The sequence below is a fragment of the Vicia villosa genome, unplaced genomic scaffold (assembly GCF_029867415.1).
Source record: "Vicia villosa cultivar HV-30 ecotype Madison, WI unplaced genomic scaffold, Vvil1.0 ctg.002121F_1_1, whole genome shotgun sequence".
NCBI classification, from domain to species: domain Eukaryota; kingdom Viridiplantae; phylum Streptophyta; class Magnoliopsida; order Fabales; family Fabaceae; genus Vicia; species Vicia villosa.
The window spans coordinates 87,691-113,562 of NW_026705846.1; the positions used below are offsets into that span (position 1 = coordinate 87,691).

A 25,872-nucleotide genomic window follows, 5' to 3' on the forward strand; every position below is an offset into this window, starting at 1 on the left:
AAAGGACAAAAATGAAACAAATATGAGATGAAATTAACAGAAACGAAAGTGACAAAAAATAGGATTTTTAAAGATTAAAAATATCATTCACAAAAAAAAAACTAACAAATTAAAGGTGAAAATTCGACAACGCTTATCGTCTGCCGTCGTTTCATCTTTTAGCCAAATCCTCCAACTGAAAAAAAAAATTGGACAACTATGAGATGAAATTAAAAAGAAACGAAAGTGACGAACAAAAAAGATATATTTTTAAAGATTATATGAAAGGAACAAATAAATTAACGATTAGAGGAACGATTAACCAAATACATGAATAAATTGAAGAAGAATAAGAAGAGTTTCGTTGTTAAGGAGGAAAAGAAATTGAAGGTGAAAGAGCAAAAAAGAATACATGAATAAAACGAAAATGAAAAAGGAATTTAGAACCCAACCTTTGATGCCGATTTCTGATGAAGACATAGTCCCCGAATATCACTCTCAAATTGGTGATTATAGGGATATTGAAAGAATTTAATATGTCATGTACTTTATTATATTAAAAGTAAATAGTGCGACATAAAATATGAAAACAAACGGAACCGTGTGATAACATAGATATTAACTAAAAAATATTTCTTTTTTTTTGGAATGAAAAAAAAAAACTTATTTTGAAACGAGAAATTATTTATTATTTTCATATATTTTCTGCTTTGGTCTACATCGGCGGGTTCTCACCGAACCACCCATAATCACCACTATCGCCGCCGTCACCGCCACCATGTTCCGGAGGAATTGGAATTGCGCTACCTTGTATTCAAGACTCGTCAATTCCTCTTCTTCTTCTCCTCTTCACAACTTTACTCATCTCCGTTCCTCTTTCTCTTCTTCATCATCTCCCAATCTCCATCTCGCACCTTCCGTTGCCGCCTCTAAATCAACTGATCTCCTCTCCCTTGTACGCCACTATGGAAACTGTTACTCCGAACTCTCCAAAGCTCGTCTCAGGTTTCATCTCAATAACTGCTATTATTTTTATCATCGCTTAGGTTTTCAATAGCTGTTATTATTCTATTTAGTTGCAATACTCTGGTTTATTGCTTTTGATATTGATTTGATTGATGCTTTTAGTGTTCTGAGACTGCAAATTTGGATCTTAGGGATGTTTCTGTTTAAACCTAATTATCAAGAATAGGGATTTTAAGAATTTCGGATATATGTAATCTGGTACAAAGGGAAATTACTTGAGAAATTGAGTTTGAGAGAGAGGATAGTATTTTTGTAAATGGTTGATTCATTCATGAGTTCATCTCTGAAAAAAAGGCGTGTCAGTGTGTGTCCAAAACTGACACTTACACTTGTAATTATGTTTAATTTATTCATTTTTTCTTCTTCAAATTATTATCAATGTTGACGCGTCGGTGTCGTGTTTCCGGTGTCCCTGCTTCATTAAGTTATTATTTAATTATTTTTACTAAAAAGTTCCAACATTGCAACAATCATTGGATTATGCTTGTGGTGAAGGTGGTGCTGATTGTATGGAGATTACAAACTCACGAGGGAATTGTTTGTATCCTGATAATTTAGTTGCTCATGCTTCTTATGCTTTCAATAGTTACTGACAAAAACATAAGAGAAACAGCAGAACATGTAACTTTGGAGGAACTGCTATGTTTGATTCATTCTGAACACTAACACATGAAGCAGGGCTATGTCTTATGCAAAAGTTCTTCTCTGGATTCATATTCTTTAAGATTATCAAGTATCTGATGAATTCTTGTAGACAGCTTCTCATTGTGCTCTTCGACAATTTTCATAAAAGAAGTTAATTGTTCTTGATATGTTTCACACAACCGTCTTTTCATCCGAAGCTCTGTTGTTAGTTCCTGAATTTTCTTATCCTTCTCGTCCTAAAACAGAAACAACACAGAAAGCAATCAAGGAAATGTTAGAAAAAACAAAATACAACATCTTATCAATTAAAAAAACTATGAACTTACCATTGTTTGGCGCGTTTCGTGTGGAGAGACTACTGATGGATGATTATGATCTTTCACAAACTTGATAATTAAATAGTTGAAATCATAATCTGCTGAAAACTGGAGTTGGATCAGTGGGGAATGATGATTTTGGTGGAAACGTGAATGGAGCTGCGGTGTGGTGGTCAAGCTGTAGTTGATGACCTACCTCTTCGCGTTCCTCTGGTGGTGGGATTCTTGCAGCCGTTGTTGATATGTGCATTTGGGTTGAGCCCGGAATGTGCTGTGTGGGAGATCTTAGGAAATTTCCATGGTTTCCTTGAAACCATTCACATTGCACAACTTGTAATGAACTCAGTATGGTCACTAAAGAAAACTCCCACAGAGGGAGTCATAATTCATTTATGAGCAGAGCTTTGATTTCTTCTAAGCCTGTCAAGAATTGATCAACTGTAGCTATCATTTTTTGTTGCGATTCATAATATTTTTGTAGCACGCAAAGCTCCTAAGTCCTAACCTTTGATATCCATTTCTCCGATCTCAATGGGATTTTGCATAGCATCAACTATGATCGTCTAGTCGAGACTCGTGATCCCAATTGAGATGGGAAATTTGGATCTTAGGGATGATTTCAGAAAAACACAATTCTCAAGAGTAAGGATTCTAATAATTTAGAATAGAATCTGGTAAAAAAAAAAGAAATTACATGAAGAGAAAAATAGAGTTTTAGCGAGAAGATGATATTTTTGTAATGATGGTTGATTTATTCATTAGACTATTGGTCATAATATAGGCATGAGCCCTTACAATAAGGAGAATCTAACAATTTGTTATTGCATGCGTACTTGCCAACTCAGCCCATAAAACTAGATGGAAATACTAACTAAATGAAAAATACTAATAGTACGTAAATTTTTGTATTGCATTTATAGTTTTCATGGTAATTATTGTTCTACAATGCCGTGTTCATTTTGTTATTTCGCAATGTGAGAAGCATTTTAACTAACTGCTTTATGATTTGATTGTAGCTTGCTCGTGGTTGCAACTTCTGGGACTGGATTTGTGTTGGGAAGTGGTGGTGCTGTTGATCTCTCCGCACTTTCTTATACTTGCTTAGGTACCATGATGGTTGCTGCATCTGCTAGCACTTTAAATCAGGTTGGTTTTTCAGGAGAATATTGACTTCACTTACTATAAACTAAATTCTATCACGATTTAATGAATGAGACTAAAATGAGGAGTTAAAAAGGCCTGTATGAGGAAAGAAAATGGTAAAAGAAAATTGTTCTTTGCTACTCTTTCGAGCTATGTGATTGTTAGCAACATTCAAGAACATTATGTTCTAAAGTATTTCTTTCCTACTTGTTTAGAAGTTGGGAGGGAAATGGTAAGAGTTAATGGTGACTCCGCCGTGGGAATAGCCGCTTCTTTCTTGCTTGATCCTTTCCTACCAAAAAGCGAACCCAACCGAAGGAAATAATATAAGGTCTGGAAAGGGCTGTGAATAATCAAATTCCTTCCCCCCTTTCTTCCCCTGTTCCAGAGATCGATACGATATCTCTCGTCAAACTTCAACGGGAATCGATTCTATGCTTCCAGGCCCGCGAGAATAAGTGATCGGACTAGGATAAGGTTGTTAGGCTGAGGTCAAGTAATTCCTGCCAACACTCACAGTACTCCCCACAGCTTTCGCCTACTGAGCTTGGGCTGGTAAGCTCCAGGGCCTCTTTCCTTCCCCTGTGTTCCTCCCCCCGCTTAATAGGAATGGAAATGAAGGAGAATCTCGGACCTTGTTTTGAGCATTATCTATGGAGGGGAGAGGAGAATACTTATGAGTTATGGGTAGTATTTTCATTGTTGAGAGTATTATTATAAAGAGATAAAAATGATTTGTATATTTAATCAATCCTCTCCAAAGTCTCCTCCCCCCAACGAGTTCCCTCTGTAGGGTTTAAGTCCAATGAAGGAAAATAAACTACGCAAAGTGGGGGGTTACTCTCCCTTAGTATTCTCCCCTTTCTTTTCCTCATGCCTATATCCTCAAAGTCCTCCTTTTCCCATCCCTTCAAATTCCCAAATAAAACCTTAGATTTCATATCAACACGTCAACATAATGAGATTTATTAATTGGTTGTCTATTAGGTGTTTGAAGTAAAAAATGATGCCATAATGAAGAGAACGAGTCAGAGGCCATTACCCTCAGGACGCATTACAGTACCTCATGCAGTTGGCTGGGCATCCTCTGTTGGTTTGGCTGGCACTGCCCTTCTAGCGACACAGGTAGTGAATTTGCTTACTACGTTGATCATATGCTTTTTTGTAACTGTAAACCTCAAATGTATTCTTACAAAATTCTTTATGTTCTTTGAGGTGAGGGACTAATATTTTATCTTTATGGCAAGGTTGTTCCAGACTAATATGTTAGCTGCTGGACTTGCTGCCTCCAACCTGATTCTGTATTCATTTGTGTATACGCCATTGAAGCAGATTCATCCCGTAAATACATGGGTGGGTGCTGTAGTTGGTGCTATTCCACCACTTTTGGGGTAATTGTATATAGATTTTATTTTGTTTCTTATGCATTGCAAATGTCAGAGAGTGATATATTTGTGTGTTGTTTTAATATTTGAACCAAGTGATATGTCAAATCCCTTTGAGTTTAAGTTGTTCCACCCTAAGTTGTGGAGAGAGTAGGAGTTTTTTGGAAACTTATAATAACCGGTCCGTTTCAAAAGTTCAATCAAACACAAAAGTTGAAAATATTCTCCTACCCTTATTTTATTCCTGTTGTTTCTTGTTTTCCATACATGTAAAACATCAACAACAACAACCAAGCCTCATCCCACTAAGTGGGGTTGACAATGTGGATCAAACTACGCGCCATAATGTTCTATAAAAAATTATATGATTTTGGATTAGTGCACACAAATGATTAGATGAGTTGAACCCCACTCTGTTCTCACCATGTACGGCTACATGCATGCCTATTTTCTACTGTCCCTCACTTTTTTTCTTTGTTGTTTCAGATGGGCTGCAGCTTCTGGTGATATTTCTCTAAATAGTTTGATTCTTCCGGCTGCTTTGTATTTTTGGCAGATACCACATTTTATGGCACTTGCGTATATGTGCCGTGATGACTATGCTGCAGGAGGGTATGCTCATATATCTTTGTTTATAGTGATGAAGTTTTGTTTAATGCAACTATTATTATCAGTAGTAGTTGGCGTTACAAATTCCATTTTTTTGGTTAATACTACTGTTTTTACTCGATAAAAATGTATGACGTTACAGCGGCTGCATTTGGCTGATGGTCTACAGTCTATATTCCAAAACACTTTTCATTCATTTACTGATGATACAAAATATACCATCCTTTACCTAATGACACATTTGGTACATTGCAAATTTAGGTTTAAGATGTACTCTCTTGCTGATATGTCTGGGCGGAAAACAGCGGTGGTGGCTTTGAGGAACTCCATATATCTAATCCCTTTGGGATTCTTGGCATATGATTGTGAGTTGATATTTTTTTCCACTAGAAACATTTTGATGAATATTTCATCTTGAGATTCTTGTATCTAAATTATGTGCTGCAAGAATGATTAATTACATACTTCAATAGGATTTTTAAGTCAACAAAACACATCAAGAAACCTGTTTAAATTAGATAATGTTTAGGCATGTGAAATTTATGTAGCTGTCTGTATCTGAAATTCATTCTGCACATGTCAACAGGGGGCGTGACTTCTGGATGGTTTTGCCTCGAGTCCACGGCACTTACACTTGCAATAAGTGCCGCAGCATTTTCATTTTACAGAGACCGTACTAAGGAAAGAGCTAGGAGAATGTTTCATGCCAGTCTTCTTTATCTACCCATTTTTATGGCTGGGCTATTAATCCACCGTCGAACGGATAACCAACAATTCTTAGAAGTCAACGCAGAGGGTTTGGTGAAATCTTCCTCCTCTGTGGAATCTTCAGATATCGAAGATAAAAATGGTGATCAGAAGATCAAGGGTCAGCAAAGGAACCGAGCACGTCCGCCTGTAGCATATGCTTCCTGTGCACCTTTCCCGTTTTTGCCCGCACCTTCATACGACATTGTTTAATATTTATCATGTGCTCTAGATCTTGCATGACTACATTTCTTATTATGTTGTTTGGTTGATTTGAATTATTATTCATTGTAATTGTTTTCCAGTGGCCTTTTTAAAGCCATTAAGAATTTTGCATTGAAAATGGAAGAAGTATATAATGTGATGAAATAAAGCATAGTTACTCTGTAATTTTTGCATAAATTTGCAAATAATTATTTTGTTATGCTTTTCTTCTTTCTTTTACAGACTTCTCTCCCATCTCTTATATTTCAGTTTAATATAAATGATTAAATCTTATGGAATTTCAATCCACTCTATAATTTTTAGACTATATGAAAATTCAATTTTGTCTCTTTTCTAAAGGATCATTCAATTTTGTCTCTTTTCTTCTAGAATTTATGTTTATAGTCACGAGTTCCCTCATACCCTCTCTCATTATCAATTTCAAAAAAACATTAAATTTTCAAAATTTTCAAAACCTTAAAACACTGATTTTTCATCCGAATTAAATGGCATGACTTACATTTTTTTTAATATCATAAATTGCTATAAAATATGTTTAAATTTACCGTGTATTTTGTTAATTACATAATTTTATAGAAACTTCAAAATTTTAAGGTAGTGACCATTGATGCCATAATGCATTCTGAGTGTTGAATCAAATATTAAAAATTTGATCATACATGTAGAAGCATATGCTCATCAAAAAGAAAGCTTTCAGAGGCAAGTGCATCTAAAAAGTCCTTTTAAAAGTGAGAAAAATTAGTTCTGATGCTGTGTGAAAAATATAAAGGTGTTGAAAAATTCTCTAAGATTGCGTTTGAATACATTTCAACGAGAGAATATAAATTACATTTAAATGTAGTTTTGACCCTCAAGTTTGTTAATTTTTTGATTTTGGCCATCTAAGTTTTCATTATTTGATTTTGGTCCCCAAGATTTTTTAATTGTTTGATTTTAGGCCTTTAAGTTTCAATTATATGATTTTGACTCCTGAAATTTATCAATTATTTGATTTTGACTCCTAAAATTTGTTTCTTTTTGTATTTGATAGTCCTTAGTGATATGTAGACTAATTTTTTTTCTTCTAATTTTCTTCTCAACAATTATATTCTTCTTCTCCTTTTAATATTTAAGCTTTGAAAGAAAATCTTTATTATTTCATTCAACATATATTTAATGGCAAATTATTTTGACAACAAAAAACATAGTTCACTAGCTAATTAAAATAATAATATTTTTGGCCAATAACATGTGTGAACCTTTTAACAAAGTTATTTTGAAATATAGAGACAAGCATACAATATCCCTTATAAAAAGATTGAAATTCTATATGACCAATATGATTATTAGACTTCGAGACTTTATGCTTAAATATGATAGAGTTATTGGCCAAAAAATTTGTTATTTTAGTTAGCTAGTGGTCTATTTTTTTTTTGTCAAAATAATTTGCCATTAGAGATATGTTGAGTGAAATATTTAAGGTTTTAAAGATAATAGGTTTAAAGCTTAACTATTAAAAAGATAAGAAAAATGGAATTGTAGAGAATAAATTTTTATATAAAAATAAAAAGTAAAAAAAAAAATAGAAGTTTAGTCTACATGTCATTAGAGGACTATCAAATACAAAAGGTGATAAATTTGAGGGGTCAAAATCAAACAATTAAAATTTAGGAGGCTAAAATCAAGCGATTAGAAAATTTGAGGGAATTAAAATCAAGAACATTAAAATTTGAAGAAATAAAATCAAGCAAATGAGAAATTTGGAGGGCCAAAACAACATTTAAGGCTAGGACACAATTTCTGTTTGAATAAAAAAAAGAATGATTAAAATAATAAAAATTTATGAAGTATTTTGCCTAAATTAAATTTAATAATAAAATTTAAATTTTTTTCTCATACTCTATATAATATAATCTCAAATTGAATATTATTATCATTTTAAAATTTGACAAGTTGGTTCTCATATTTTTAAAATTTTATAAATTGACCTTTAAATTTTTTAAAAATTGCAAATTAATCCTTTATAATTTTAAAATTGGTTATTTTAACTTATAAAAAATTACAATTTAGTCCATATTTTTAAAATCTTAAATTTGGCCCAAATTTATAAAATTTATAAAAATGTCCCCGAAAAATTAGCCATGAATTATGTTATTATTCTATCAAAAAAATTAAAATAGATGAAGTTTAATTGAATCATTTATTTTATATTTTTTAAATTTTCTAATTATCTCTAATAAACACACTCTAATTCTAACCACTCATTATATTAACAATCATATTTTTTAGTTTGGTAAATAGCTTTTTCGCCCCTGCCATATAGGCGATATTTGAAAAAGTCCCGTAAAAAAAGTTACATGGATTGCCCTAATTTTTCCAAAATATTTTAACTTTAAGCAGGACAAATAAAAAAAAAATGCTTATATTATATCTATTTTTTTTATTGACTGGGATGACCAGGTGACTTTTTTATTTTAATTTATTATTATTTTTAATGCCACGTTGACATTCTATATTATATTAATTTTTGGTTAATATTGAAATAGATGTTATTGTCCAAAATATTTATGCAAATGGGAATCGAACACACTCCTTTTCCTTCAGGGCACCAGCGCCCTTACCATTGGACTGGCTGCTTCAGTTTGTTTTATAGACGCATTGAATTGTTCTTATATAATAACATTTCCATTTTTTGTAGCTTTAAATTTTCATTAGCTTTAACACCCGTTTCTCTTACTCTGTTCAGCACAACACTCTCAAGCAATATTCAACAAAACACCAATCATTAACAGACTCAAGCACCGTACAAACACTAAAAAAATCAAAAGATGCAAGATCATAGAATATAAAGACAAAAAACAACAACAAGCTTTAGAGAGAAAAAGGGATACCGACGAACCTTCGACGGTGGCATTGCGTACTTTACGGCGACCTTTCTCTCCGTTTGTCTTTTGATTCCGAGTCGGTTCGTAATTGTTGTCTCGGTGATGCTCCGATTGGAGTTTCTTGAAGGGTGCTGGCTTTGACGTCATGAAGAGTTGAATGAAGGAGAACTATATGGATTTTCTCTCACAGTTGAAGGAGAGATCCGGATCCGACGGTGGCTGGTGGTCGTGAGTTATGTGAAGTTGAGTTTCACGTGGTGTGTTTCATCAGTAGTGTAGGTTGTTGTTTCAATGTTTCAAGTGGTCAACATTCATGGTGAAATGATGAAGGAAGTGAGTGGTGTTTCAATGGAGCTACAAAAAATGAAAATATTATTGTATAAGAACAATTCAATGCGTCTATAAAACAAACCGAAGCAGCCAGTCCAGTGGTAAGCGCGCTGGTGCCCTGAAGGAAAGGGAGTGGGTTCGATTCCCACGTGACATTAAGAATAACAATAAATTAAATTTTAAAAATAAAAAGGGGAAGTTATTAAAATAGTTAGTTTTTTTAAAAATGTTGTAATCAATATATTAAAGGGAAATGCTAACAAGTGCCCCAGGGGCACTCTTTAATAGCTTTAAAAAGTAAGTTTTTCTTGGAAATATGCGTAATTAATGCATCGAAAATTGAAATGGTGAACTTTTGAAAGAATATTTTCTTTATTTAGAATGCTTAAAGAGTGCCCCTGGGGCACTCGTTAGCATGACCCTATATTAAAAGTTCACTGAAAATTGGAATCTTGACTTTTATAAAGAATATTTTCTTTATTTAGTATCCTTAAAGAGTTCCCTGAGGGCACTCGTTAGCAAGATCCAAATAAAAAAGCCACTTGATCATCCAAGTCAATAAAAAGAATAGATGTCACATCAGTATTTTTGATGATGTGTCCTGTTTAAGATTAAAATTAAAATATTTTAGAATAATTAGGAAATCCATGCAACTTTTTTTTTACGGGAGGTTTTTCAAATATCGCCTATAAGGTGGTGGGGGGCGAAAAAGTTATTTACCCTTTTTTTTTTTAACTCTAAAGATTATATTTTTTTTTAATGAAACCTTATATATAAAAAAAGGAAACATTACAAAAAGAGGGACAAATAGCCCATCAAGAGGTAAATCTAAAACCAGGCATTCCTAGCCTATTACGAACAAATTCCTTCCTGATGCCCAGAGGAATGGAATCGAAAAATAATAGAGAGCTACTAGTAAGACCTATGTTAGCAAAAAAATCGGCACAACAGTTACCCTCTCTGAATATGTGAGAAATGAAAACATGCCTAGAAACAAAATAATTTATACAAAAATTCCAAGCTACTTTGACTCGCTGTCATACCCCAAAATTTGCCCACACTTTTCAAAAATTCGAAACTATTTCAAAATTGGATTTTATAAATTTTCGGGTTCATTTACATTGACATCCTGAATTTTATAAATATTCGATTTAAAGTCTATTTTAAAATATAGTAGTTTACTCTTAAATTGCTTATATTTTAATAAATAGAAAATGCTGACCGATGCTTCATACACTTTCAATTGGCTTTTTATTTCGAATAAATAATATAGCACAATTGGTAAGGAAGTAAGTTTGCAAGTATAAGGTCCCGGCTTCGAATGTTACTTCTAACATTTTCTCCTTTTATTTGTTTCTAACTATAGATTTAATTTAATTTTCATTTATATTAAAATAATAAAATTACAAAAAAATAAGTTTTTTTAATCATTTAATTTAATTTTCGTTTTTTTAATCAGGCATTTTTTTTTTTAAAAATTGATTTTTTCACTTTATGCACTTTTTAACCCAAAAAAAAACTAAAAATCATAAAATATTCAAAATTCCAAAAAAGGAAAGTTTTAATTTGCATTTTAGCATGAATAACAACTTGGGGAGCAAGTAAATTATTTTTGGAAAGGATCAATTTATTTGATTATTTTTTGATTAATTATTTGGATTCCAATTAATTTTTTTCCTTATTTTATTTAACCTAATTTTCTCATATATACACTAACAACAAACCCTATTGGACCAAGACTCACGTATCGTTTTTCTTTTCAGACCTCAAGCATATTCTTCCCATTTTCTTTACACTGCAAAATAATTTCCAATCATTCCACACATTAGTGCCTCCAAACAAAAAAAGCACTATGGTACATACTACTAACCTACTAATGCATTAGCCAAACTTCACTCTCACAAGGTGGAACTTGTTGTTTTGATAACAACACCACCACCAAGACCAATACAATTTCGACATCACCATCAAAATCACAACCTGCAACTTTCCAATTCATTCATAAATTTCATCCATCATACTACACAAAACAAAACCAAATTCTAACCATCACATAAACCTTAAACCATTTTCACTAACCAACAATGCAATTTTATTCTACATTAAAAGTTTTTTCTATATAAATTACCAAAACTCTTTCATGTTCATACCAACACAAGTTCAAAATTGATGTTAACAATCTAACAATATTAACACAACTTGTACAAAGTTTGTTTTCATTTTCAGAGAAAGATCAAAGAAGGAGGAAAACTGGTCACCGTGAAACCGGATCCACCACAACGTCGTGAGTTACCTGCTCCGTTCCGATCAGAGCCGCACACCACGCTCTGTCGTAGCTTGGATCTGAGCATAAAGAAAAAAAACAAAGCGGCCCCAACACCGAAAGCCTCGTACCAATTTGCATCCAACCACCGTAACCCACTATTCTGCGGTACAACCATTTTGAGCATTGGACTATTTGGTGGACACTTATATTTTTATTTTGTATATATTATTCCCGCTTTAATTGGGTTTGTAATAATTTTTTATTCCCATTTGGCAATTTGTAATCCCCTCCCCGAAGCCATGTAATAGCGTAGGAATCTTTACTTTTTCGCAATTTATTTTCCGTAAATATATTAACTGCTAGTAATTAGGGCGTGTATGGCAAGATAGCTTAATCAAACGCTAGCTAACCTAACTCAAGATTAAATACTCGAATCTAACACACTCGCACCCACTCACCTCTAGGGTACGCCTCTCTTGGTTGCCTTCGAATATAAGGTCGTGTCCCTCGAAATGTAGAGGTACCCATTAGCAAAGGTCCCTCAATATAAAATCGTCACTAAGTCCCTCGATGACCCTCGACTGTTGCTTACGAAAAAGTGACGATTGTCCCTCCAAATATTGCTAAAGGTACCTCTACCTGTTGCTTTCAAACGACCTCGATGACCCTTCGATGACCCACACGTCCAATAAACAAGGATTTCCTACTTCTATATAGTATGGAAAATCCTAGGAATTTTAAAAGGTATAGAAAAAGACCAACTATTTAGGGTAGTGCTCTTAATATGCCTAGCTCAATAAAAAACATCTTTTCAAAACTCTTTCGAAATACTAAGGCTACGTATTTACGCTAAAGTCCTTATGTCCCTTTTCAATTCAAAACAAACAAACAAACATGAGCTAAGCAAGTTAAGAGCCCGTAGATAACTACGGATGAAGAGGGTGCTTACACCTTCCCTTTTCATAACTTACCCCCTGAGCCCGTTTTCTTTTTCACAAGGTCTTTTTCTGTACTTTTTACCTTTCCTAACATTGGACAAAATAAAAGTCGGTGGCGACTCATGCTCACCGCAACATTGTTGCATATTAAAAATAAAAGTCAGTTCACCGAGTTACAGAACTGGCGACTCTGCTGGGGATTAAATAAAAAGAGGGGTTACCTTAGAGCTTAGATCATTAATATTTGTTTGTTTTGTGTGCTTTATTTTTAAGGGCTGTTTTGTGTATTCTCTTGTGTGAAAGATCCTACACCCGGATCTAGTGTACCTTAGGTATGTGGCAATAGACCAAGGAGACTGTACGACATGTATCGATATGGTTGATCTGGTTGCCACCGTTAGTGCGACTCTTTGGTTTGTCCTGATGGCCCTTGAAAGTGATCGAGGAGACATTTGGCTGCCGCGTGGTGTCATTAAGCACTAATTCGCCCTTAGAACCTTAGTTGAACTTGACTTTGGCCTATAGGAAGTAGCGAGATGGCTAGCTTTGGATTCCTGACTGAAGTCGGTTGATACTCGATGCTACACTCATTGAGATTGGACTCTAGGGGTGTTTTTGGCTGGCCGATCGAGTGCCATGTTGAGACAATGCCCGCGAGAAAGATCAGAGATATGAGCACCGTAGAACCCGGTTACTCTTTTAGGACAGGTTAAACCAACTAAACGTCAGTGGGAAGGGTACTTACCTACGGACTTCACGCAAGCCTTTAAACCTAAGGACACTTGTGTGACTTGCTTGTGTGTGATACTAACCCTCCTATTTCCTTGCAGGATTTGTTTATACCCTAACCATTTGGTTTCCTGGCAGGATTAATGTGGACGCTAACAGCTTGAATTCCTCGCACGATTTGTGTGTACGCTAACAACTTGAACTCTTTGTAGGACTTACTCGTCCCTATCACCTAATTAACCTTTTTCAAGGATCACAAGTATTTAGGGCGCGCAATTCCAGGTGCTATCATCAAAATCCAGATTCCTAACAAGGGGCAAGAGGATTTATTTTCCTCTAGCCAGATACCTTCAAATTCAAAGGTACAGTTCCTATCAAGGGGCAAGAGGATTTATTTTCCTTTAGCCACATGCCTTTAAACTCAAAAGTAACGTACCCTGAATCAGAGGCTATGACCCACTAGACATGGTGAGCTTGATTCTTATAAAAGGAAGTTCGAAGATGAAAATCGAAGGTCTTCAGGCAAAGCTGCAACAAAATCCATTTCTAATGTTGCGAACTAGGCAACGATTTTCTCGTCTTCTTCCTCAAATCCTTGAAGCTGTACACTTACAACTCTTGTGTGACTTCGTCAGAATCTTCTCCCTAGGAGTAATCGGCAGGTTTAGACACTAAAGCTCGGTTTGTTTTCCACTCTAGGGCACTTGGTCATTCGATTGATGATGGCTATTCATTCAGAAACAAGGTTCAAAGCCTGATCGACACAAAGGTTATCATCATTTGGACCTGAAATCCAGATTTGAATTTCTACTTCGACTCAATGGATCTTCTAAAGCAATAAGTCCATACGGAGAAAATCTCCTCAACTTTGACAATCTCTACATCATCATGCATGTTTATGCGTAGTCTTTCTTGTTTTGATTCAATACTGCTTATATGTCATGCTTGTTTGTTTTTGAACTATAATAATGATGCATTGAATATGTTTGTCTTGAAAAAATCCATTCGCTCTCGCTCTAATATGTTTTTCTTTGCTTGTGATACCAAACTCTCAGTGATAAAGCATGATGACTCTGAAGGGAGAATGACGAACATATAATACCCATAATCTTAAATGGTGTGCTTTCGAGTAAAACCTTGTTGATGATGTACAGGCATTGTTTCAAATCCAAACAATGGAGATATAAGGAAGTTAATCCCTTGTCAACCCATTTGAGCCTTGAAGTAGGAGTTTCTTTTCTATACGAAAAACCCTCACATTTAACCCAGGGGCAGGGTAGTATTCAGTTAATTTGATTGAGCATTCAAAATTCATCAGGAGCACGCGTCTAAGGATACAACAATGATTATCTTTAATAAGGTTGTGGAAAAGTCAAGACCGCGATGGTCATCTCTCGCAACAGGAGGTCAAAATATGACAATGCAACAACGACTATCCCTCGTCGACCAAGAAATGAGGCAGTTACAATCTTTCCAACAAATTGAAGACGTGTCAGGATCATACGACTTGTTTAAAAAAAAAGAACGAATAAAAAAAAATAAAGAGAAAAGAAAGCCCGCTAAGTCAATAAATTGAAAACATATGACTTAGGCAAAAGTTATGGCATCCCGCTGGACTTCAAACCCAAAATTCAAAAGAGTTTGTCCAGGCAAAAGTTAGGGAAATATAAAAAAAATCCTCAACAAAATGGGCAAAGTCGTGTGACTATAAATTCAAAGAACAAATCGTGTGATCAAACACAAAATACGAAAGGTAAAGTGACTGCCATGTCCAGACACCTCATTGATTCCTCAATCATCTCAAACTCCTCTTGAAGGATGAATGCTCGCATTGAGTTAACTGAACTTAGGTCGAAGAACATCACGAAGGGGGTGGGCACCAATAAAATTTTGAGCCTAAAAATCCTTTTTTCTAAAAATCGTGAACCTCGCCACGTTACAACTTACAACCCTCAAAAGTCCTAATTGAAACAGGGTTAATTCGAAAGCATACTGTAAATGAGAATACGGTAAACCGACTCCTAGGAGTTTCTACTAAAACGCTTGAGTTGGTATCACACCACCTTTCACAAAAATCGATGTTTTGACATCCTTTCAAAAAAAAATCTTTTAAACTTCAAGACAAACATGAACTTTGCATTAGAATTATGTTTCTCATAATAAACGTTTTTGCATATGAACAAGTACTTGACACCAGGAAAGCTTACATCATGAACTGCAGATGAAAATTTTAATCCTTTCAAGGGACAAGTTGGCTTCAAAACTCCGTTGAGTTCAAGCGAGAATATCTCAAATTCTGACCATCCTCAGGGGCACAAAAGCAGTTGGATACTCTGTTGTGTAATAGTTCAGTCAATCTGGGGAAATCAGGTCAAGATTCAAGGGATCTCTCAAAACTGCTGAACGACTAGGATCAGTCACCCAAGCATAGTTGAAACTACCTCCGACCCGGATCAATCAGAGGCTTTTCCTAAACTCATGATACTGGGGGCGGGTTGCTTATGATAGCATAAATCTCAAGAAGCTCTCCCGATAGACAGAGTCGCTTCAAAAGCAGAAATATTTCCTACGAATGACTCATTTGGTTAAAACGCCGATATATACAAGGTGCATGACATGTTATTGTCCAATTCATCTGGGGCAGTCAAGTCGAGATTCAAATAATCTCTCAAAGGCGCTGAACAGTCAGGGATTTATTTTCCCCGCAAAACACTGATACAATTTACTGTCATCATTAACAACATTTGCATTCATACATCATACATCTCATGGCATATGCATAACAGTCTCATTCATTTAAAAAAAAACATACAATACATACATCATGACATTGCATAAAACCAACTTTATCTTTCAGGTCGACCAACTGGCCAGGAAAATATCATCAACAAAACCAATCTCTATCAAATATACAGTCTGGAAGCTTGAACCCCAGATTCTCAACAGATATATTCCGGAAGCATGAACCCCGGATGTTCTAAAACAAACTACGACAGATATGTTTCGGAAGCTTGAACCCCGAATGATCTGAATTCTACAGCAGATATGTTCCGGAAGCTTGTACCCCGGATGATCTGAATTCTACGCCAGAAACGTTCTGGAAGCATGAACCCCGGATGTTCTGAAAAACTACGACAGACATGTTTCGGAAGCTTGAACCCCGAATGATCTGAATTCTACAGCAGATATGTTCCGGAAGCTTGTACCCCGGATGATCTGAATTCTACGCCAGAAACGTTCCGGAATCATGAACCCCGGATGTTCTGAAAAACTACGACAGACATGTTTCGGAAGCTTGAACCCCGAATGATCTGAATTCTACAGCAGATATGTTCCGGAAGCTTGTACCCCGGATGATCTGAATTCTACGCCAGAAACGTTCCGGAAGCATGAACCCTGAAAAACTACGACAGACATGTTTCGGAAGCTTGAACCCCGAATAATCTGAATTCTACGGCAGATATGTTCCGGAAGCTTGAACCCCGGATGATCTGAATTCTACGCCAGATATGTTTCGGAAGCCTGAACCCCGAATGATCTGAATTCTACGACAGACATGTTCCGGAAGCCTGAACCCCGGATGATTTGAATTCTACGATAGATATGTTTCGGAAGCTCGAACCCCGAATATCCTTGAATCTCTATGCCAGATATACGTTTGGAAGCTTGAACCCCGAACATTCTGAAGATCTATCATATACGCACCCTGGGAAGCATGACCCTCTAGATTGCTGACAATCATCTCAGCTAGATGGCATCTTTAAGCCCATTCAAACCATCAATAGTACTACTCCCTGCACCAGCAAGTGCAAATTTTTGGGTATTTTAGTGTTCAATCCTCTTCCACCTTCAGATCCTGAGTGGCGAATGCGCCAATCTACATCTTCAGGTTTAAGAAGATTGAACAGGGGCTGCTGTCATACCCCAAAATTTGCCCACACTTTTAAAAAATTCGAAACTATTTCAAAATTGGATTTTATAAATTTTCGGGTTCATTTACATTGACATCCTAAATTTTATAAATATTCGATTTAAAGTCTATTTTAAAATATAGTAGTTTACTCTTAAATTGCTTATATTTTAATAAATAGAAAATGCTGACCGATGCTTCATACACTTTCAATTGGCTTTTTATTTCAAATAAATAATATAGCACAATTGGTAAGGAAGTAAGTTTGCAAGTATAAGGTCCCGGGTTCGAATCTTACTTCTAACATTTTCTCCTTTTATTTGTTTCTAACTATAGATTTAATTTAATTTTCATTTATATTAAAATAATAAAATCACAAAAAAATAAGTTTTTTTAATCATTTAATTCAATTTTCGTTTTTTTAATCCGGCATTTTTTTTTTAAAAAAATTGATACATTAGTGCCTCCAAACAAAAAAAGCACTATGGTACATACTACTAACCTACTAATGCATTAGCCAAACTTCACTCTCACAAGGTGGAACTTGTTGTTTTGATAACAACACCACCACCAAGACCAATACAATTTCGACATCACCATCAAAATCACAACCTGCAACTTTCCAATTCATTCATAAATTTCATCCATCATACTACACAAAACAAAACCAAATTCTAACCATCACATAAACCTTAAACCATTTTCACTAACCAACAATGCAATTTTATTCTACATTAAAAGTTTTTTCTATATAAATTACCAAAACTCTTTCATGTTCATACCAACACAAGTTCAAAATTGATGTTAACAATCTAACAATATTAACACAACTTGTACAAAGTTTGTTTTCATTTTCAGAGAAAGATCAAAGAAGGAGGAAAACTGGTCACCGTGAAACCGGATCCACCACAACGTCGTGAGTTACCTGCTCCGTTCCGATCAGAGCCGCACACCACGCTCTGTCGTAGCTTGGATCTGAGCATAAAGAAAAAAAACAAAGCGGCCCCAACACCGAAAGCCTCGTACCAATTTGCATCCAACCACCGTAATCCACTATTCTGCGGTACAACCATTTTGAGCATTGGACTATTTGGTGGACACTTATATTTTTATTTTGTATATATTATTCCCGCTGTCATACCCAAAAATTTGCCCTCATATATTTACGAACGCCATTTTATTTTGAATAAGTGAATTGGCATAATTGGTAAGAGATTAAGGCTCGCAGGTATCAGTCCGGGACTCGAATCTCATTCTGGACATTTTGTCTTTTATTTGCTAACTCTAGTTCTAACCTTATTTTATATTAATTTTTTTTTATATAATTAAGATATTAATTTTAGTAATTATTAAGTTTAGTATGTTGTTGTTATTATTATTATTATTAGAAAAAAAAAACAAAAAAACAAAAAAAATGTTTTCAAGTGTCACGTTTTAAATTATTAGAATTTGTAATTAGTATGGCTATTATATTTGTTGATTTAAGTGATGAAAAGAAAAATCTGGCGAGAGTTATGTAATGCTAGACCAAAAAAAAAAAAATCTCTCAGTGGGCATCGGAAAGACCAAAACGAAAATGGAAGTAATTTTCGATTTTTAAATCAAATCTTCATTTGACCAATCTGTCCCAATTCACAAACTTGATCACAAAGTTACAATCAAATCTCCATCAAAGAAAATCATACTAAAATTGGATTCATCACATTGAATTCTAAACCTGATTCTTCCACTATATAAACAGAAGAAAATTGATACTTGAGGGACTTTTGGCTGCAACCGGAATCCTATTCTTAAGAGGAAAAAACGTGAGCCAGCAGAGGGATTTAGAGAGCAATTCAAGCAATTCTAAGACATTCAATTGGTTCATCGGTATTCTCTGGAAACAACTGCAGCGTCACCATCGTTTAAAGCATCCTGAACCGGCCATCCACGATCACGGTTTGCATCACTTTTAAAATCTTTGATTGCAACAATTCACGCATGTTTAGCATAGTTTGATTGCATACTAATGTTTACAATAATGTTATGATGCTTTCTGGTTCGTTTGATTTAAGTTTAAGTGTAAGATAAAGAATACACCATTGTTAGGGTTCTTGTCCTTCAAATTAGGGATTTTGTGTAAAGGCAATTGCAGGGAAAATCAATGCTCTCATGACGTTCGTGAGGTCCTGGACATCCGATCTGGGCTCTTGGTTGGTGTTTATCGGTGAAAATGTGTAGCTTTTGGAAGCACAGGAATACGGCCACGGTGGGGAGTCGTTAAAAGTGTTGCCAAAGATTCCAGAAAAATCCCATGAAGAAGAAGGGAAGCGCGCGTGCTTTTTTTTTTTAATTTTTAATTATGCCTTCGTTTCGTATTTGTAATATTTGGTGCATTTACTAATCAAAGTGAGAAGGTGGTACAGACGGCTAAGGCATGTTGTTGGTATTCAAAGAGACCTGGGTTCGATCCTTAGGTCGTGCGCGCTAATTCTTACGTTTTTTGTTATGATTGTTTCACAGATCCTATGCTTATGTTTCATACGCGCCGATCAGCCAATGGATCCATGCTTCAATCCGATCAGAAGGGCTTGGAGATGCAAGTCTACCATAGTCCTCTATCCATGCGCAACACACGATCCAGCTAAGTGTTTCTTAATTTTTTTTATATATTATTATTTTAATTACACAAAAGCTTTTATTCTCATTTTCTTATTTCTTTTTATTATTATTATCTACATATATCTTTTATTTATTTAGTTAAACTTTATTATATCAAATTATTTATTTTATCGAAAGGTCGATTTTGTTTATAATATTTATTAATAATTGTTTTATCTTAAATTCAATTCTTTCTTTTTTACAAATGCCTTTAATCAATTAAAAAAAATTAATTAGGATTTAATCCCCTAATTATTTAACTGACATATTAAATCAAACTCTCGTTTTTTTCTTTAATTTTTCTTTTTGCATTATTTAAATTATTTTTATTTAATGGTTTCTAACCCTGATTCGGTAAATCAGGGTTTGGATCAGTTAATGCACTCACATTTCTCTTCTTTGTGTCTGACTGACTTTCAGGGTTAATAAAAAAATCCTCCGCCTACGCGCCCTACCAATTGAAAGCTAAGTTTCTGGCTCTTTTTTTGTTTAAATATTATTTTAATTTTTATTTTGCCTTGTAATATAAATTAGGATTTATTTTCAAATGTCGATGAATCTCTTCTATACTCACCCCTATTGTTTATTTTATTCTCAGATGATCAAGGTCATCGAAGATACGAGGAAGGTCGAGGCATTCGAGAATTTTATATTAATTATTATGCCATATTTTTCTTCTGTCTTTTAATTTCCCCATCCCCGCAGGTGTTTATTGTAATAGCGTAGGGTTTTAATTCTGCCTTTATTTTTCTGCTATGGTTAGTAATCTTAGGGAGTGCAAGCCTTGAAAATGAATTAGATCACTAATTATAAGATAAAATTATCTGAATATTAATCACGTGATTGTTGCACCCACACACCTTTAGGGTAATCCCTCTGGTTGCCTTTGTTGCCTGTTGCCTTATAATTTTGTTGCCTCTAAACATACTAAATAGTCAAAGTCCCTCGATTCCGAGGATACCTAAAGCAAAACAAATGTTGCCCTCAGTTCATTATCATCATCAATTTTGTCCCTCGAAGTTGCCTCGGTAAAAACATGATGATTGTCCCGATTGCTAAGGTATCCTCGCATGATGCCTTAAATGACTATTCTATCCTTCCCTTAGACTACCTGCCCTCTTTATGGCAAGGGACAGTCTTATGGAGAACGATAACTCGATGACCCTTAACATCCAATTGAAAGGCTTCCTGCCCTCTTATGGTACGGATAGACCCTTTCGCCCGAAAAGCTAAAAGAACACTTTTTCAAAACTCAGGGTAGTTGCTATTAATTGCTTGCTCCTTTTCAATTCAAATTCAAAATTTAAATTCTTTTTTCCCGCTAATTTTCAAATACTTTTCAAAAAGACTACGCTTATTTACAAGCTAAAGTTCTTATTCAAATTTCTATTCACACCTCCTTTTCAAACAATTCAAATAAACAAAGTGAGCTAAGCAATTAAGAGCCCATGGATAACCATGGATCCAAAGGGTGCCTTACACCTTCCCTTTGTATAACTTACCCCCCGAACTCAAAATCTTTAAAAGGTCCTTTTCTGTTCTTTTAGCCTTTCTTATTGGATAAAATAAAAGTCGGTGGCGACTCTTGCTTACCGTACATTTTCGATTATAAAAAGTCAGTTCACCGCATTACAGAACTGGCGACTCTGCTGGGGACGCTTTCGATTAAAAAGAGGGGTTACCTTAAAGTTTAGGATCACTTTAATTGTTTGATTTGTCTGCTTTATATTTCAAAGGCTGTTTTGGGTATTTACTTGTGTGAAAGATCCTAACCCGGATCTGAGAACCTTAGGTAAATGGCATGAGACCAAGGAGACTGCACAGCGTATACTGATGTGGTTGATATTGTGGCCATCGTTAGTGTGACACATTGGTTTGTTCTGGTGTTCCTTGGGATCCGACTCGAGGAAACACTTGGCTGCTGCGTGGTGTCATTAAGCACTAATTTGCACGTAGAACCTTAGTCGAACTTGGCTCTGGCCTATTAGAAAGTAGCGAGATAGCTGGCTTTGGTTCCGACTGAAGTTAGTTGATACTCGATGCTACACTCATATGGACTGGACTTTCAGGACCTTCTCGGTTGGCGATTCGATTGCCGAACTGAGATAAGCGCCTTCGAGAAAGGTCAATGATATGAGCTCCCTAGAACCCGATCTTTATGTAGGACAGGTTGAACCAACTTAACTTTAGTGGGGAGGGTATTTACCTACGAACTTCATGCGAGCCTCAAAACCTAAGAACACTTGTGTGACTTGTTTGTGTTTGCTACTAACCTTTGTTTCCTTGCAGGTTTTGTTAAAGGACTTGTTTGCCCTTACTATCTCACGTTGTGCCTAATGAACTGCATTCGCATAACATTCATGACATCATAAGCATAACATGATCTAACTAACCCTTTCAAGGATCTTAGGGATTTAGGGCGCACAATTTCAGGTACTCTTATCAAGGACTAAACTCCTATCAAGGGGCAAGAGGATTTATTTTCCTCTGGCCACATACCTTCCAATTCAGAGACTCAGTACCTATCAAGGGGCAAGAGGATTTATTTTCCTCCTGCCATGTACCTTCAAAGTCGGAAGTATCCCGAATCAGAGGCGATGACCCACTCGATATGGTGAGCTCTATTCCCTTAGAAGAACATCCAAAGAATCAGAGTTCTTCAAACGAAGATGCGACCAAATCATTTTCTGACGTTGCTAACTAAATTTCCTAAAGATCCTTGAAAGCATTACATTTGCATTCATAACATCGCACCACAGGTTTCTACCGCAGGTTTCTCACCTCCTCGCTGTTTATTTCAGCACCATGAATCTCGAGCAATCAGTCAAAGACCTTCAAGCTCAGAATGCCCAGTTTCAAGATTTGATCCTGAACTTGTCCAAGGGGCAAGAAGAGCTGAAAACCATGCTGACTAAAAAGAAGAAGAAAGGCAAGAAGACTCTAGGGAAAAGGCTTAGACCGATCTTGCAACTCAGGGATGCCGAAGCCCCTGAAGACAGTGACGAAGATGAGCAAGATGATGATGCTAGTATCAAAACTGATGCAAAAAGTAACCATGATTCTGCCAAGCCCTCTGAAGAAGAAGAAGACTATCACCATGAGGATGAACATCCTAATGACAAATACAAGTTGTTGGAAGAACGTATGAAAGCCATGGAAATTCAAAAGATACCTGGGTTAGATTTTGAAGAACTAGGACTCATCTCTGGAGTTGTTATCCCTCCGAAGTTCAAGACTCCGACCTTTGCTAAGTATGATGGAGTCTCTTGTCCTAAACTACACTTGAGGTCTTATGTGAGAAAGATTCAGCCTCATACTGCTGATAAGAAGCTCTGGATCCATTTCTTCCAAGAGAGCTTATCCGGAACTCAACTCGAATGGTACTATCAACTAGAAAGTACCAACATCCGTACCTGGGAGGATTTGGTTGTTGCTTTCTACCAGCAATACGAATATAACTCTGACCTTGCACCGACTCGCATGCAACTACAAAGCATGTCTATGGGACCCAAGGAAAGTTTCAAGGAGTATGCTCAAAAATGGAGAGATCTAGCTGGAAGAGTCAAACCTTCCTTGGCTGACAGAGAGATGGTAGATATATTCATGAATACACTGACTGGCCCTTTCTATAGTCATTTGCTGGGAAGTTCATCATCTGGATTCACCGAGATTATACTGACTGGGGAACGTGTTGAAAGTGGTATCCAAAGCGGTAAAATTCAAATGGCTACATATTCTAATACCTCAAAGAAAGCGCACAATGAGAGGAATGAATCTAATACTGTGGGGATGATCCTAGCCTCTAATCAAGCGCTGATACGACAAGGGGGCAACCAGCGTAAACCAGGCACATCTAAAAGACAATTCACAAAGATCAACATAACTTTGGCTGAAGCGTTACAACAGTTGCTAAAAGCAGGGTTGATTACTTTAAAGGATCCTCCTCTGAAGCCCAATACCTTATCTCATCAATATAATCCTAATGCAAGATGCGCTTATCATTCTGACAGCATTGGGCATGACACTAATGATTGTTGGCCGTTGAAGAACAAAATCCAGGATATGATCGACGCTGGAGAAATCGAGTTTGACTCTCCTGCAACCATGCCTAATCACAACAAGAGTGCTAATACTGTGGATGGCTAGAAGGGTGGACTTTAAGATCATTAGTTTTACTTTCAGTTGCAATTTCTTTTTCTGTTTGTTTAAACATTTGACTTATGATAGATATTATTCGTTTTAATAATCATCATTAGTGCATTGCATATGTTTGTCTTGAGTAATTTATTTCGCTATCACTCATTTTAAATTATGTCTTTACTTTGCATATGTTTTGTGATACTCGACTCTTGCTAAAAATTGTATGCCTTTTGAGGGAGGATGACGAAAACGATACCGCAACCTCATACAGTATGCTTTGAGCGGACTATGCTGACGATGTACAGGCATTGTTTCAATTCTTAAACAGTGGAGATATAAGGATGATAATCCCTCGTCAATCCTTTTGAGCCTAAGAAGTAGAAGTTTCTTTCTTGTACTAATTAAAACCCTTGATCATAACCTGGGGCAGGGTAATTCTCAGTTAATTTGGCTATGCATTCTATTTTAAGAGAATCATTCAGTACACCTTTCAACAAAAATTTCAATCACAAGCGTTCATCCGCACACATCAAAGAAGTGTGGGAGATGTCAATCAAAAGCTAATGACGGTCCATCAATCATTAAGCAAGGCAGTCAATATCTTTCAAAAAGAAAAAAAGAAAAAATGAAAAAACATATATACAAAGAAAAGCCTGCTAAGTCAAAAATCAAAAAGATGACTTAGGCAAAAATCAAGGCATCCCACTGACTGTAAGCTCAAAATAGACAGCTCAGGCAAAAGTTAGGGATATCAAAAAGATGAAAGAAGAGAAGTCAATAAATTCCTGAACAACACAATGCTGTGACCACCAAAAGGAAGAAGTGACTGCCATCTCACAAGTTCTCTTTGCTTGTGAACCATCATCATTATCAAAGGTGTAAATCCAAAAGTCTCTTGGAACCTGAATGCATAAGTTGAATTAACTGAGCTTAGGACTGAAGATCATCACGAAGAGGGGTGGGTACAATCAAATTTTGAGCCATTATCCTTTGTTTCTTAAACCGTGAACCAAGCCACGTTACAACCCTTAAAAGTCCTAATTGAAGCCTGGTTAGTTCGAAAGCATACTGGCACAACAAAGGTATCCCGACTCCTTAAGGTTTACTACAAATGCTGAGTTGATATCCTGTTCTTTACAAACATCACGTTTTAGAAATATCACGCTTTTACATCTCTTGTTTTAATGTTTTTCAAAAACTCAAGACAAACGTATGCATTGCATCTCATGAATTCATTATTAAACAAATTCTGCTACATAATTTCAAATGTTAGCAACAGAAAGAATTTGCACAGGGTACAACTAATGACTGAAAGTTATCCCGACAGACAATATTACTCCAAGAAGCAATGTCTCCTACGTATACAAGGGGCATGACACGTTTTTTCCAATCAATCTGGGGCAACCAAGTCAAGATTCTGAGAATCTCTCAAAGATGCCAAAAATAATCAGGGACGCGCGTCCAAGTAGATCTGAAGCTACTTCCCAATCAACATGGGACATTGTCCTTGGCCTATGATTACTAGGGGCATGACGCCCATAGTGCACATCTCATAAAGTCCTCGCGAGGCGAATCTTTCCAAAGTCCCTACTAGCAGGGGCAAATCTATGCAAGTCCAGCTTGACATCTTGATCAATACTCAGTGGTGTGTCCTAATCAATACAAATCACTGGGGGCAATATTCAAAGCATCCATGCCTTCCCACAGCTCCGATTTCACAAGATCCTATCCCCACAGAGCAATTCTCAAGAAGGTATCATCAAACATACTCGTCCCGACAAAGACAGGACTCCCCAACACAGAGTTTACATCTTCAACACTACCGGTTCTCCAAAACTTTGCTCTTCTCCAACATGGTGTATTAATATCTCTAATCCCCAATCAGGGTACATCAAGTTATTGGTCATCCCCAAGCAGAACTCATAAATCCCCAGTTGAGCATCTTTAAAAACAAAATCAGACAACAAAATCACGATGGC

At 35.8% G+C, this 25,872-nt stretch overlaps 1 protein-coding gene across 1 annotated transcript; it reads left to right on the forward strand.

The window, feature by feature from the left end:
• Window positions 1–635: 635 nt before the first annotated feature.
• On the forward strand, window positions 636–6,264 carry LOC131637955 (protoheme IX farnesyltransferase, mitochondrial-like). The gene is made up of 7 exons (XM_058908521.1): window positions 636–984; window positions 2,984–3,113; window positions 4,098–4,235; window positions 4,368–4,501; window positions 4,982–5,107; window positions 5,366–5,469; window positions 5,691–6,264. The coding sequence occupies exons 1-7, from the start codon at window positions 758–760 to the stop codon at window positions 6,062–6,064; spliced, it is 1,233 nt and encodes a 410-aa protein (XP_058764504.1). The 5' UTR covers window positions 636–757; the 3' UTR covers window positions 6,065–6,264.
• Window positions 6,265–25,872: the final 19,608 nt, after the last annotated feature.

Coding starts and splice junctions, on each gene's coding strand:
- LOC131637955 (XM_058908521.1), top strand. CDS start 758: ATGTTCCGGAGGAATTGGAATTGCGCTACCTTGTATTCAAGACTCGTC. Junction 985..2,983: donor CTCTCCAAAGCTCGTCTCAG/GTTTCATCTCAA, acceptor ATTTGATTGTAG/CTTGCTCGTGGTTGCAACTT. Junction 5,470..5,690: donor GGGATTCTTGGCATATGATT/GTGAGTTGATAT, acceptor ACATGTCAACAG/GGGGCGTGACTTCTGGATGG.